General features: G+C 42.0%; 4 protein-coding genes across 4 annotated transcripts; 1 reads left to right on the top strand and 3 right to left on the bottom strand.

Moving 5' to 3' along the window:
• The first annotated feature begins 1,691 nt into the window (after positions 1–1,691).
• On the top strand, positions 1,692–5,230 carry BCR41DRAFT_344008 (hypothetical protein). The gene is made up of 4 exons (XM_022022405.1): positions 1,692–2,015; positions 2,113–2,268; positions 2,396–4,355; positions 4,454–5,230. Exons 1-4 carry the CDS (start codon positions 1,854–1,856, stop codon positions 5,125–5,127), a joined length of 2,952 nt encoding a protein of 983 aa, XP_021886429.1. The 5' UTR covers positions 1,692–1,853; the 3' UTR covers positions 5,128–5,230.
• Positions 5,231–5,357: 127 nt separating this feature from the next.
• On the bottom strand, positions 5,358–6,197 carry BCR41DRAFT_366486 (hypothetical protein; the record flags this gene model as incomplete). Its single annotated transcript, XM_022026220.1, has 1 exon — positions 5,358–6,197. The coding sequence occupies one exon, from the start codon at positions 6,195–6,197 to the stop codon at positions 5,358–5,360; it is 840 nt and encodes a 279-aa protein (XP_021886430.1).
• A 1,166-nt stretch (positions 6,198–7,363) lies between these two features.
• On the bottom strand, positions 7,364–9,846 carry BCR41DRAFT_298325 (phosphatidylserine decarboxylase-domain-containing protein; the record flags this gene model as incomplete). The annotated part of the gene is made up of 3 exons (XM_022020489.1): positions 7,364–7,760; positions 7,882–8,402; positions 8,521–9,846. 3 exons carry the CDS (start codon positions 9,844–9,846, stop codon positions 7,364–7,366), a joined length of 2,244 nt encoding a protein of 747 aa, XP_021886431.1.
• A 344-nt stretch (positions 9,847–10,190) lies between these two features.
• On the bottom strand, positions 10,191–11,789 carry BCR41DRAFT_4383 (C2 domain-containing protein). Its single transcript, XM_022030844.1, has 3 exons — positions 11,147–11,789; positions 10,363–10,904; positions 10,191–10,209 (listed from the first exon to the last, which is right to left on the bottom strand). Exons 1-2 carry the CDS (start codon positions 11,309–11,311, stop codon positions 10,530–10,532), a joined length of 540 nt encoding a protein of 179 aa, XP_021886432.1. The 5' UTR covers positions 11,312–11,789; the 3' UTR covers positions 10,191–10,209; positions 10,363–10,529.
• Between the last annotated feature and the right edge of the window lie 1,324 nt (positions 11,790–13,113).

Genomic DNA, 13,113 nt, shown 5'->3' on the forward strand with positions numbered 1-13,113 from the left:
GACACTAATTCCGCAGTTTACCAAGTGACTATCATCTGTACAACAGATTACTGCCTCAGAAAAGTCCAGCCAGCTACTCCAATAGTCAGTATTATCAGGGCATCTAACCACAATATCAAAGGGCCGACAATGGTTTAGTCGGCGATACGGAATTGAATTGCTGTAGTAACAGTGGCAGTTTCAAAAGCATCAGAAACCGACCTAAACCACGTGAGTTCCGTGGTCCTCTACATATGGGATCTCTCTCCACGTTAAACACGTATTATATTCTATCTCATGAATATCCCAATGTGAGAAGAGTTGGGAAAGGCGGCCCACTAGGTAATTGGGCTACCAAAAGCAACACCGCAAACATAGCAACCACAGCAACCATAGTAGACGGAACGGTGATGATGGTAATGATGGTAATGATGTTGATATCCCACGGGTCCAGGAATGAACCATCCAGATGAAGGATTATGGACAACTACGCCATGGATATCAAATGAAAAGACATGTGCAACATACCATACAGGAAATAAAGAAGCGATCATCTATTTTCTGAAACTATCCATGTATAGTAATACTATGAGGGTTGAGGCCAGTAAATTGCAAATACTGCGCAGGACGCGTTTACCCCTTGCTATGATGAATCTGGTGTCTACTCTAGGCTGTAGCCAAGTAAAAAAAACGTGCTAGCCAACTGAAAAGAAAATGCAAAAGCGATAAAGGACGAGGCCTACAGAGAAGTGATGGACATGGAAACATGGGACCATAAGCTTTTTGTTTTGTTGATTGGGAAAAAAAAGGCCGCCCATGAACATAACAGTAGAATAAATGGAGTGGACAGAAAGACTCGAGCATAAGGTTATAATAGTACATTATAATGGTCGCGAATAATAGATCAGCATCTTGCATGGAGCAGTGATGGATCTGTTTTTCGACATCTCCCTTTTATACAGGGCATCAAACGTGGTGCACTGGAAAGGGAAAGTACATGTACAAGATATCACAAAAGCAGTGCTGTCAGAAATGTCTCTTCCTCATTAAAAATGTATCAGCATTTGGTGGAACCACAACCCAGCAGCCTTGGACGGAGTAATTTTTATGCCAAAAGTGCGGACAAGCCTGTTTGGATCGTCGCACATGTAAACTTTATTCATCCTCCAATACATCATCACCAATAGATATACTAGAAGATTGATCGAATATTTTTGCGATTTCATTTTCGCAAAAGTAGAAGATTATCAAAGTCGTAGTCGACAAGTGCCAAGAAGTTCAGGAAGTCAAGACACAGTCGATTGTGTCTTACTGATCATCTGTGTGTGCAAATACGGAGAGACAGTCGGAGCGACAGTGTCCAGTCCTCTAATACAAATTGGACAAGAGCAGGAACAGTCCTTCTGCGCAGACAAGAGAAGAGCAAAAAAAAAAAAAAGCCCACACACAGATACATGGAACTTCCGAGAATGAAAATAAGAACAATTAAAATTCATAATCATCCAGGCAATCAAAGCACGTTCTATGCGAATATGCGAATAAAGATATTTGTATTAACAAGCATCGCATTGTCACTCTTTTGTACTTTCGGTCTCTTGCTTTGTGCCGCCTCCGTTATTATTATATTATTTTTTGACTCATTGATGTCTTGAAGTCATTGATTCCATTGTGCATTCATTCCTTTCTTTCTTCCTTTCTTTTAGTCTCCTCCACCTCAACCGTCACTTCGCTTCATTTCTCTCCACTCCAATTCTACTTCATTTCTATTTTTTTTTTTTTATTTTATAAAAGAGCTACTGAGCTGTACTTTTATCCAGTCCATCACCAGTCATATCCATATACCCTCTTAATCAGACTAGACGAGAGAGATAGAGATGCCATCTGTCTCCGAACTACAGTTCTCGCCAGAGGACTCTGTTCAAGCCAACAGCAGACATCAGTCGTATGCGGTCAAAGACAACTTTACATACCAGAATGGTTTTATCATTGGACTTCGTCAACTTTGGACTATGCTCAAGCGTAACACCATTCTACAGGTACAATCCAACAATACAAAAATACTGCACCCTGTCATCAATGTCAATGCTAAAAATCTCTCTAATGAACGCTATTCCAAATGTCACATTTTACTAGGTCCGCTATAGGAGATCCACTTTTGCACAAGTTCTCCTAGGTCCAATCCTGTTCCTGCTTCTCCTCTGGGCCCTCCAGAAAGCAGACACAGCACGCCAACTTCGATCAAACTACCATCCAGAACCTTGGGTTCTGCCTGGAATTGATAATTGTCAGGTACAGCATCAGGTTAAAATGTTAATAGGCATTCTTGTTACACAGCCTTGTATCCGCACTTTTTTTTTTTTTTTTTTTTTTTTTTTCATTTCTAACCGTCCACAGCTTCCCCCTTCTATCTCGTTAGGGTCGCACTCCAGGAGACCCTTGTATAAATATCATGTTTACGCCAGACACGTCAGAAATTCGTGAGATCCTTGCTACTGTTAACAACCGCAATAAGATCCGTGAACCATCCGTAAACCTTGGCTTTGAGAACGCCATTTCTGATTTAAATACTCTTCCACGATCAACGCTTGGTATGGTTCCTGTACCCAACGGCAAATTTATTTACGATTACACACTTTCTCATCCCAATGTCACCCGATTTGGAATTGAGTTCTCGATTGTACCTGGGCCACCAAAGAACTATGTCTATCAGACCTGGTTTAATTTTACCAACACGGCTAATGACACAGACCCTTTTGGCGATTCCTTGCTCTCGTTTACTCGAGCTGTTGACGAGGCTATCATGCAGGTTGCAGAAGGTAGTGATCCAAGTCTGATAACTATGCTTAAGGATTTCCCACTGGTACCACCTAGGGTAGCCAGCGATGAGGTTGTCTCTGCACTCGGAGCAATGTTCTTTTTCTGCTCCATGATGATTATTTTCATCTGTGTGCTTAACCAAATTGTAGCAGAAAAGGAGCTTCATCTGCGCCATAGTATGCAGATGATGGGTCTCAAGACACTCGTCTATTGGTTTTCATGGTGGCTTTCGAATGCACTTCTTGTACTCGTTAGTGCTATCGTTATTTCTGGATTTGGTATCGCTTTTGGCTTTTCTGTCTTCAAGAACAGCAACTTTTTAGCTGTCTTGATCACTTTCTTCCTCTTTGGTCTTTCCATGGTAACAATGGCATTTTGGATTACCACTATGGTCAAGGCGAGTAGAACAGCCATCCTGATTGGAATTTTTTTGTTCATTATCGGTTTGCTGTTTGAAAGTATGGTTTTCTCCAATCCTTTCGTGGGCTACCTCTGGTATGACTCTGGCACGTCTCCTGCAGCGAGATATGTCCTTATGTTCATTCCCTTCTTCAATTTTGGCAAGATCTTTTTGGATATGTCTCGTTTTGCGACGGGCCGCTTCGATGTTCTTACAGAGACTTACATCCCTGGACCAGGCTTCTACTGGAAGGACCTTTATAACAAGATCCCCACATCATTCACTCCAACGTATGATGACGCCAGAACGCGTCATCCAGACGTCCCAGCTCCTATTCAGTCCTGGTATTTAATGCTCATGAATATCGGCGTTTTTGCCATTTTGACCCTATACTTTGATCAAGTGGTGGCAGACGACTATGGAAATCGACGCCATCCACTTTTTTTCTTGGACCCAACGTTCTATGGTTGGCATATAGGCAAAAAGCTCGCGACACGTGATTGGATTGCCGCTCAAGAGGCAGATAAGTCCAAACGGGATGCACGTAGGATGAAAATGAACAAGTCCCCAGCTGATCTATCTATTGAAGATGAAGATGAAGACGTGAAAACAGAGAGGAATATGGCATTGGACCCCAATTATGATACTGCAGCCAGGATCTGTAACCTTCAAAAGGTCTTCCAAGAATCAATGTTCCGGAAAAGCCCTCTTGACAAGATTGCAGTGAAAGATTTATGTCTGACTTTGCAGGAAGGGAAACTATTAGCACTCCTCGGACAGAACGGCGCTGGAAAATCAACTACGATGAACATGCTTTCTGGATTGACGAAATCAACTGGAGGCGATGCTGTGTTCTACGGTCTATCGATGAATAACGAAATGGCAGAAATCCGCTCATTGATGGGCGTTTGTCCTCAACACGATATCCTGTTTGGTGATCTTACTGCCAAAGAGCACATTGAGCTTTATGCTGGACTCAAAAACGTACCCAAACATGAGATTCCAAAGTTGACAGAAGAACGTTTGAAGGCGGTTCGACTTTGGAAGGTCAAGGACAAGCTTTCGCATACGTATTCCGGTGGCATGAAGAGACGTCTGTCTATGGTTATCTCTACCCTTGGAGATCCCAAAATTATCTTTTTGGATGAACCAACTACAGGTAAGCATTATTGGTTCATTACAGTAAATCTTTATGTGTTTTGTGGCGTCATTTGAATAAAACGCTCATCTCTTTGACTTCATTATAAATTTTATTAGGAATGGACCCAACTAATCGTCGTCATGTGTGGTCATTTATTGAAAAGTTTAAACAGGGACGGATCATTATTCTCACAACGCATTCAATGGAGGAGGCTGATATTTTGGGAGATCGAATCTGTGTGATGGCTCACGGCCGTCTCCGAGCTATTGGCAATTCGATTCATCTCAAGAACAAATTTGGAGCTGGCTATCGTATCTCGTTGGTGACTGATCCATCGAATACAGCGTTAGTCAAGTCCATCATCGAGTCCAAAGTACCTGGCTGTATTCTTAAGGATGATTCTGCAGGTGCACTCCTATATCAGTTCCCACCATCGTCTATGAGTAGCATTCCAAAATTGGTTCAATGGCTTGAAGGTGCTGATGTTGGCCCACAGGCTGTCAACCGAAATGCTCGGGACTCATCTGCCAACAGTGGTCGGAATACTCCCACCGCCACTCCACCAACGGGTAGTGACAATCAAGTTTCAAAGGGATTCAGCACTTCAGGGAATGCTCAGTCTCTGATCCATGGCTATGGTATTTCTCAAACATCTTTGGAGGAAGTTTTCTTGAAGCTAATTCGAGATGCTAACCCAGAGGGATATCAGGGTTATGAAGTCACTAAAAAGCCTGCCAATGACAAGTCCAAGTCTGATTCCACTCTTCGAAATCGGGGCACAGGGCAGTAGTAGGCTTTACAAAAAATATACAATGTTCATATAATCCTTTAGTTTAAAAAGAGTTTATTCATAAAATTACAAGTTAGTTATAATAAATTATTTTACAAATGGGATATAAAAGGTAAAGAAATTGCGATTTTCCTTTCTAAACATGGCATTGAGTTTACATCATGATGCATGAAGTGTGGGCCGCAAATGTCCGATTCTTTTTTTTTTTTTTTTTTTTTTTTTTTTTTTTTTTAAAGCCGAAGAAAATGGCCATGCTGAGGAAAATGGTCTTCTCGGAGATACATTCTCCCGCCTGCCCTGCCCACTGCTACAGCCTCGTCCATCTCAAGCTGTCTCCACATCTTACGGACTTGTATGACTCCGTAACGATCCATCCATTGCCAATGCTTGATCATGTCCTCCACTTTCCAGATCCAGATTGCAAACCATACCATACCATAGATAGCTCCAATGATAGCTCCTACCAGCACCTGACTAACTGTGTGGTGACCGACTTGAATACGTGACCACACCACAGACCACGCATAAAGCTGCAATAGCAGGATCAAAAACCATTGGCCAGGTGACCCTTCAGGCTCCATTAGCACCAGCTGTAACGAGATATAGCAGACAAAAAACGCAACAAGTTGTGCATGACTACTGGGCATTCCGTAATCTGGACGAAAATTATAGATTTTGCGCCTTCTCTGCCGTCTGATCTTTTGACTTGTTAATTTGGTCTTGAGTTCATTAGAAGAGTTAGCTTGCTCCTGCTGTAATGATGTTGTAGGCGCAAGGGACAAGGAGGATGAACTGATCGTTGATATAGAATTCATGTCTACTTCTTTTGTATGAGCACGGGTCGATTGAGTATCCGAAAATGAGGATGTGTTGGAAGACACGAAACCAGAAGCTGAGGTTATGGACTCAAAAGTTACACCAGATGTGTGCAGTGCAGAAGTAGATGAAGATGAGGATGAGGAAGAAGGTGATGTAAATGAAGGCTGAGAATCCATGTCAACGCCCTCGTCCAGATTGGGTCTTTCTGGGCGAGGTTGCCGGATGATGTGTTTCAGGCACTTTGCTAACATGAGTGTCCAAGGAATTATGAAAACCAGATAGTTGTAAGATTAGATTCAGGTCCCTCCACTTCAAGATACAGCTCATTATATTGTCATCGCACATGCCCTTTTTTCCTGAATTGCATCATAAATCTCCACTTTTTGGTCACACATCACTCCCTCCTTTTCTCCATTTTTTTTCCCTTCTTTTGATAGGTCCGAATATGTAAAGAATGTGCTTTTGTGTATTTACTGCCTGCGTGTACTTTAACATGAAGCAGCCAAGGGCTACGACAACGAAAGAAGGTGGTTTTTGTACACTCACCAAGTACTGCACACGACAGAGCTCCTGTGCCAAAGAAAAGACAATGAAGTGTCCGAAGGTAGATGATAGCAATAAAAGTACAGGTTGATGCAATGTATCGAGTACGTTCGAACGATGGCGAGCGGGAAAAGGATAGTGACTGATAAAGCGATATTGACAAGGCTCCAAGGATGGACCTTGGCTGATTCTGATATTGGTGTCGTTGATACTGTGGCGTAATACTTGGCCGCCGTCGCTGTTGCTGTTCCTGTTGTTGGCGAAGTAGAGAGTTTCGCAAAACCGATTCATCAAGTCCATGTGAATGAACAGACATTTTGAACCTCTAGTTTGTAATGAATTAGATGAATGATTGGTGTCTATGTATGTGTCCGCTTGTGCGAATGGAATTTGTGAATGACGAGAAGGGCAAAAAAAGAAAAGCGACAGTCAAAAACAGAATAAAAATAGGGAGCTCAGATACACGTGATTATAGGCGTCGTGCAGCTCCCATATCCTACGATTTTCAACGCGCGTTCTCAATCTCATCAACACTAGTCACTAAGGGAAAAAATTTCATTGGACATGCCCCTTTGATCTTTCTTTCTTTCTCTTTTCTATTCCTTGTGTACTCAGAATGAATGTATCGGCATTGCTGCGACACGATCCACAGTTGCATTGCATATTGCCTCTGGAATCTAGTCATGTACTTCCAATTAATAAATTTACTCTTTTCATCTGTTGCGTCCTATAATTTAAAAGTCACATAATGCGCGTTCAAAAAGTTTTTCACCCTTGGAAACAAAATATTCAATGTATTGTACAACGCACACTGTGCACACTATCGTCTATCAAAGACAGGAATGATCTAATGATGGAGTAGTAGCAGACTGATCTATAGCTGCCTGGTAGAAATACCAACACGCATACCAACACGCACAAGCATCTCGATCTGTTCTTTTGATGACTGTAATAGATCTTCGTCAAATTGGATCGAGTCGGGCTCAAATAATAACACAATCGTCGAGCCACCAAAGGCAAAGTAACCATGTTCTTCCATCCTCTCTACTTCTTGACCGGGCTTCGTTGTCAAGACTATTGATCCAACCATCATGGCGCCAATTGAGCAATATGCGACTGAGCCAAACTCTTTGGACTCAATAGTCGAAATGACGCGCTTGTTCTCACCATAGACGTCTAAATGACTCCGGATCGACATTGGATTAACCGTGAAGTACTCCCCAGTGATATGCTTGGGTTCGGATATTACACCACGAACGGGTATATGAAATCTACCGTGATATAACAAACGATGATGAAACAAGTCAGTTTTTTTTTTTTTTTTTTTTTTTAAGAAAAAGAACAAAAGAAAAGCAAAAGTTGATGATTAGAGTGAGCAGAATTTTGACTTACCTATGGTAATCTTGTGGAGCTAGACGGAAAATAGCCAAGCTTCCACCAATGTATTTCTTTGCAAGCACCTCATCCCCCAACAGTTTTGCAACTGTAAATTGTCGCCCCTTGATCCAAAACTTTTGAGCATCTTCTATCGTTTGGAAACATGTCATGCGACAGTCTGCCACACTAACCGCCACGCGGTCGTCACCTGGGGAGGCAAGTGTCCTTGCATTTGGTTTCAATCGTCGGTAGAAGAATTCATTGAATGTTTTAAAGTTCTGAACCGGTTCCAAGACTTCCGACATATGGGCTTCAAGATTGTGGAAGCGGATAAAGGGTTCAATGCTTCTCTTCGACCTTGGGTCATCAAATTTAAGTCCCTGCTTTCTAGACATATTAGCCATGATCCTACCAACACGAATCTTTTGGGCAGGGCTCCTATAAAGCAGTCGTATACCCAGACGAATAAAGGTAGGTATTTTCTCCTCCAACATGACTCCGGTTATCCTGTCTTGTACAATAATATTGGCATTACTCTACCAATCGCCGAATGTGAAAGAATAAAAAAAAAAAAGAAAAAAGAAAAGCTGAGTGCACGGATTTGAAGAAGGCGACTGGACAAACCCAAAGTGCTTATTTGTATGCAAAGCCTACCTTGCCGATTACATATCGGCCGTAGCCAAGAGTCTTGACGACCTTAGTGATCCATTTCCGTTGCGCATTTGCTTCTGTTACAAAGTTGCCCAGGATTAGCTTGTCGAGGTTAAAACCGTCATTACCGGAGCACACTGCGATATGTGTGATCACGTCCGTTTCCAGTTTAGATCCGAGACTTGGATCGCGACAAATGGGGCAAGAGGAAATCCTAATTACATACTCATCCTCGGATGTTTGTGGCTCAAAATCTGCCTCTGTAGGCTCAACCATATCCATGGCTTGTGGCACGGCACCGACAGGGACCTTATTTCGTGTTAAATGCATAAATAGCTCATTATCCTGCTCAAACTCTTCATCTTCGATCGAGTCATCTGTGGAATCCTTCTCATCAGACTCTTCCTTTCCATCTGACTCTGGGAAGGCTTCTGATTCCGGTGGTGCTACTGCAGCTGATTTGCGTGACCAAAATTTCCTAAGCCTACGCTTTCGACGCTTGCTTGGCATGCTATCATCCAAACGGACTTGACTCTCTAGTCTCTCAAACAGCTCGTCAAATGTCAATTCATCTTGATCTGGGTCTTTACCATATGGGGTAAAGAAGCTGTCCACAGTCTTGCTTGAGAGGTTCGAGCCAAGTCCTTCGAGCATTGCCTGGATCAATAATTTGCTGAATAGACTCTTTCGTGGTTCAACATCGAATGCCTTTGCAAGGCCAAGCCAGAATCGCCGTCTCAAGTCAGTATATGTTACAAACTTGGCACGAACTTTGAGGTAAGTATCTTCAGTTTGCTTCTTGATGTTGCTTGCTATCACAACTTTAAGCACATATTCCTTCATGTCTGGATCTGTTAACTCTTTCTCATCTTCAGCGCCTGGCACTGGTGATGAAGGTCGATCGGTTTCTTGTGTTTTGGATGCATTGATTAAGGTATCGATATCCATCGTTGCCATGCCAATATAGTCGTTTCCACTCAATTTGTCCCAATCATGAATGGAATACTTGATATGGAAAGATTCTTGACCATAATGAACTCTGAACATGAGTTTTCCACCCCATTTAGGGTTCAAATTGTGTCGAATAACACGAGTCCTGAAAATATATTTTCCGAAAGAAACAACTACGAATGGATCCATATCGAACCCTGTCCGTGTCATGTTACGAGTCCTTGGGAGATTTGAAGCGGAGACGATCTCCATGAATACCACGCCATGTAAACTATTAGATAATGGTGCTGACGCTAATGTGGACAAACTAGAAGATGATGCTGTTCGAGTGCCGGGAGGAGGCGAAGGAGTGTCTATTCGTAATGCAGACAACCCCATAGATGGATCACCTTCACCTATGGCAACTGGAATGTCGGCTACGGCGATTGCCATGTCGTCGGCTGTATGTAGTTGACGTTGTCCTAGGCCCAGCTTATTGCGTCCGCTTGCTAGTTGAGCCCATATAGTTGCGCAACGCAGCTGTGAGTCCTTGTGAACGGGAGCCAACTCTGTATCGACGAACCCGAACTTTACCTCAACTAGGACGGAAAAAAAAGGTTTAAATTATAGATGCAGATTAGCGTCTTGTCTTGCAAGTGATGTAGTATTTAATTTTGGCAATAGGTTTTGGTCACTAAACACACCTTCACCAGTGACTTTTGAAAATTTCCCAGGGATTGATTTCAATGGAAACCATCTAGCCTAATTGGAGCAGAGATAGAGAAAACTAATGGTCAGATTTGATTTTTCACAGCATTGCATGCTACTTCACTCCACTCACAGAGAAGGAAAAAAATAGAATAAGGTCTATAGCGGTAATTGGCTGGAGAGAAAGGGAAATGATGCTATTTACACGATATAGTTTGCTCAGCGTTCTCGATCGGGAAAAAATGGTTCATGCTCTCTTCATGTTACTACCTTATTTTACTTTCTCTCTCTCTTACGGTATCCATAGTTAATTATTAGCAGCAAATGGCGAGAGAGAGGCAAATAGAGCAATAGAGGAAAGGATAATGATAGGCTTACAGAGAGCCGAAGACAAATGAGCAATTGAAAGGTTCAAAGCGCATGGCGAAATGGCTTATTGTATGAAAAGGGGTGGTGAAGAAATTTAATAAAGGACTTGCCTTGTTTTCGGGGTCATCAAAGTGCTTTGGAACCGCATCAGACCACAATGACGCAGACTCAAAGGGAATATAAACCGTACCGAGGTAATCATCTCGACCCCAGCGATCTTTGTCCCAGAACATGAGACTTGCCTGGTCTGGGAGCGACTGAGCTTCGACTTCGAATTCATATGCTTCATTCCAAACGGGGTTTAATGTTTTCCGGATGACATTGGTAGTGAATTTATGACCACCAACGGATAATTTGACGTAAGGATCTGAGAAGCCGTTCTGTTCAGTCCAAAGAATAGAGTGATTAAAAAAAAAAAAAAAAAAAAAAAAAATGATCAGAAAGTGTGAGTGGATGATGCAAGTCGTCCAAATTAAGTCTATTTTAGTACTGAATTTTCTCTATTGTATTATTAAATTGATTTGGTACTGTATAATTTTTTTTATTACAGGCGTCATGCTGCAACTGTTTGACAGTGAATCTGTTGGTACTCCAATTGTGAAATTTAGTCATGCAACCATACCCTGTCTCTGCCAACAAGATTCTTTGCTCGAGAAATAAGAATTCGCATTTTAGCCACAGTAGGCTGCTCATCCTCATCATGTAGCCATTTTATTGTTGTTGTGCCTGGTGTGGTTGGTTTAGGTGCAGCTGTGGTGGATGAGGATGTCGAGACTGTTCGAGGCATTATGAAAGGAATGGATGCAGCAAAGGGACGCAGCGAGCGTGACTTCGAAAGAGAATAATGATGTCGATGCCTTAATGGTCGAATGGTTTAATGGGGTAAAGGAGATTTTAACGTGCAATGTTGGGGTAGAATGTAATGTGAGCGTTAGAAGTCTGTGTCCGTTTTGCGTGAGGGCGGGTATAAAAATATTATATGTCTGTGTGGGGTGCGTGCAAAAGCGTTGGTTTGGATGTGGAGGCAAGTGGTGAAGTGAACAAACAAACAAACAAGCACGCTACGCAGGATGAATTTTAGTAATTTGTTTAAGATATGAGAGTGGAGAAAGAGACTAATTGTCAGGATAAAGAGACAAGGTGGATGGTGAAAGCAAGTAAAGAGAAAAGCAAAAGCAAGAAGGAGACAGAAACAAAGGAAAGCAAAGAGAATTATGAGTTCTGAAATGAATAGTTAATGGTCTGAATCAGCAAGAGCGGGGAATTAAAAAAAGAAAGAGGAAAATAGTAAAAAAAGCCCAAAAAAACGGATGATGATAAGACATGAGACAGGAACCAAAGCCAAACTGAATTGTTTACACTACACGAAGACATGGATGGATAGGGCTGTTTACTTTCTAATTCTCTGTTTGTAAGCAGTTTCTATGAACTCAGGCAATGTCCTTCATACCCGCGGATTTGATACTGGGCGCTCGGGCTTTGGAACGGTCAGATGGACAGGATTCTGTCTAGAATTGGAAGTGAGAGCAGGAGATGTAAAGTTCAATAACACATGTTGATATATATAAATATACATCTATATATTAATAAATACATACCGTTGCCATACTGACGTTGGCCCCTGCGATGAGAACGTTATTATCACTGACTCGGACTACGAGCCCTTCATCGCCTTATTTTTTTTTTTTTTTTTTTTTTTTTATTTCTTTATTTTCTTTTAAATTAGTCTCACTCAAATATCCTCCATAATGATAAACTATTGAAATTTCAATAAATCTTTTACACTACACATGAAAACGATGCAACCATCTCATAATCTGAGATAAAGGCATAGGCAAGTAGCGAAGATCAGGCCACTACAAAGTCTGCTAAATATTGAGTTGTAAAATGAACCTAACAAGGTCATAGCCATCAAAGAAGATGCGATGCTGCTGTGATATCTGAGTAACTGAGAGATGGCGAGTCTTATTAGCCTATTATGATGACAATTGACCATCGATCTGAAAAACAGAACAGAATGTCCATCTCTGTTTTGACAACCACTGCACACTTCTCCTGTTGCTTTTTTTTATGAATGAAACAGTGGATGTAGATTTTCTGATCCCGTGCAATTAACCTTTCAAAATGAAAAACTATGACTGTGGAAATTTTTTTTCCTTATTGTAAATAGGGAGTTTATCTAGCGTTCCTCCCCACGTAACTTTTTCCAACAATCGGTTCTTCGTTTTTTCATCAAGCCTCCATCAAAGCCTCCCGATGAATAGAAATGTCCTCCGCCACTGACCATATCAATACCGATCCTTCCAGGACTTCCTCACCACCTACAACAGATGACACAGCCCGCAATGCAATCCCAGAAGTAGTGGATCCGGTCGATCCACCCGTGACAGCGATTCAAGAGCCTCCTAGTAATGCCTCATCACCACCCGCCAACTCCCATAATGAGTTTTCCAGCACTGTGTCAGAGGATGTCAAAGCCCTGACTGAGGCCCTTACAACACCGATTCGTGAGCAGATCGAAGCACATGAGCAAGCCGCAGCAGCAGTCGTTGCAGCTGTAGGTGCATCTGTAACTGCTGAATCTCATGC

This window comes from Lobosporangium transversale (assembly GCF_002105155.1).
Source record: "Lobosporangium transversale strain NRRL 3116 chromosome Unknown BCR41scaffold_1, whole genome shotgun sequence".
In the NCBI taxonomy this organism is placed as follows: domain Eukaryota; kingdom Fungi; phylum Mortierellomycota; class Mortierellomycetes; order Mortierellales; family Mortierellaceae; genus Lobosporangium; species Lobosporangium transversale.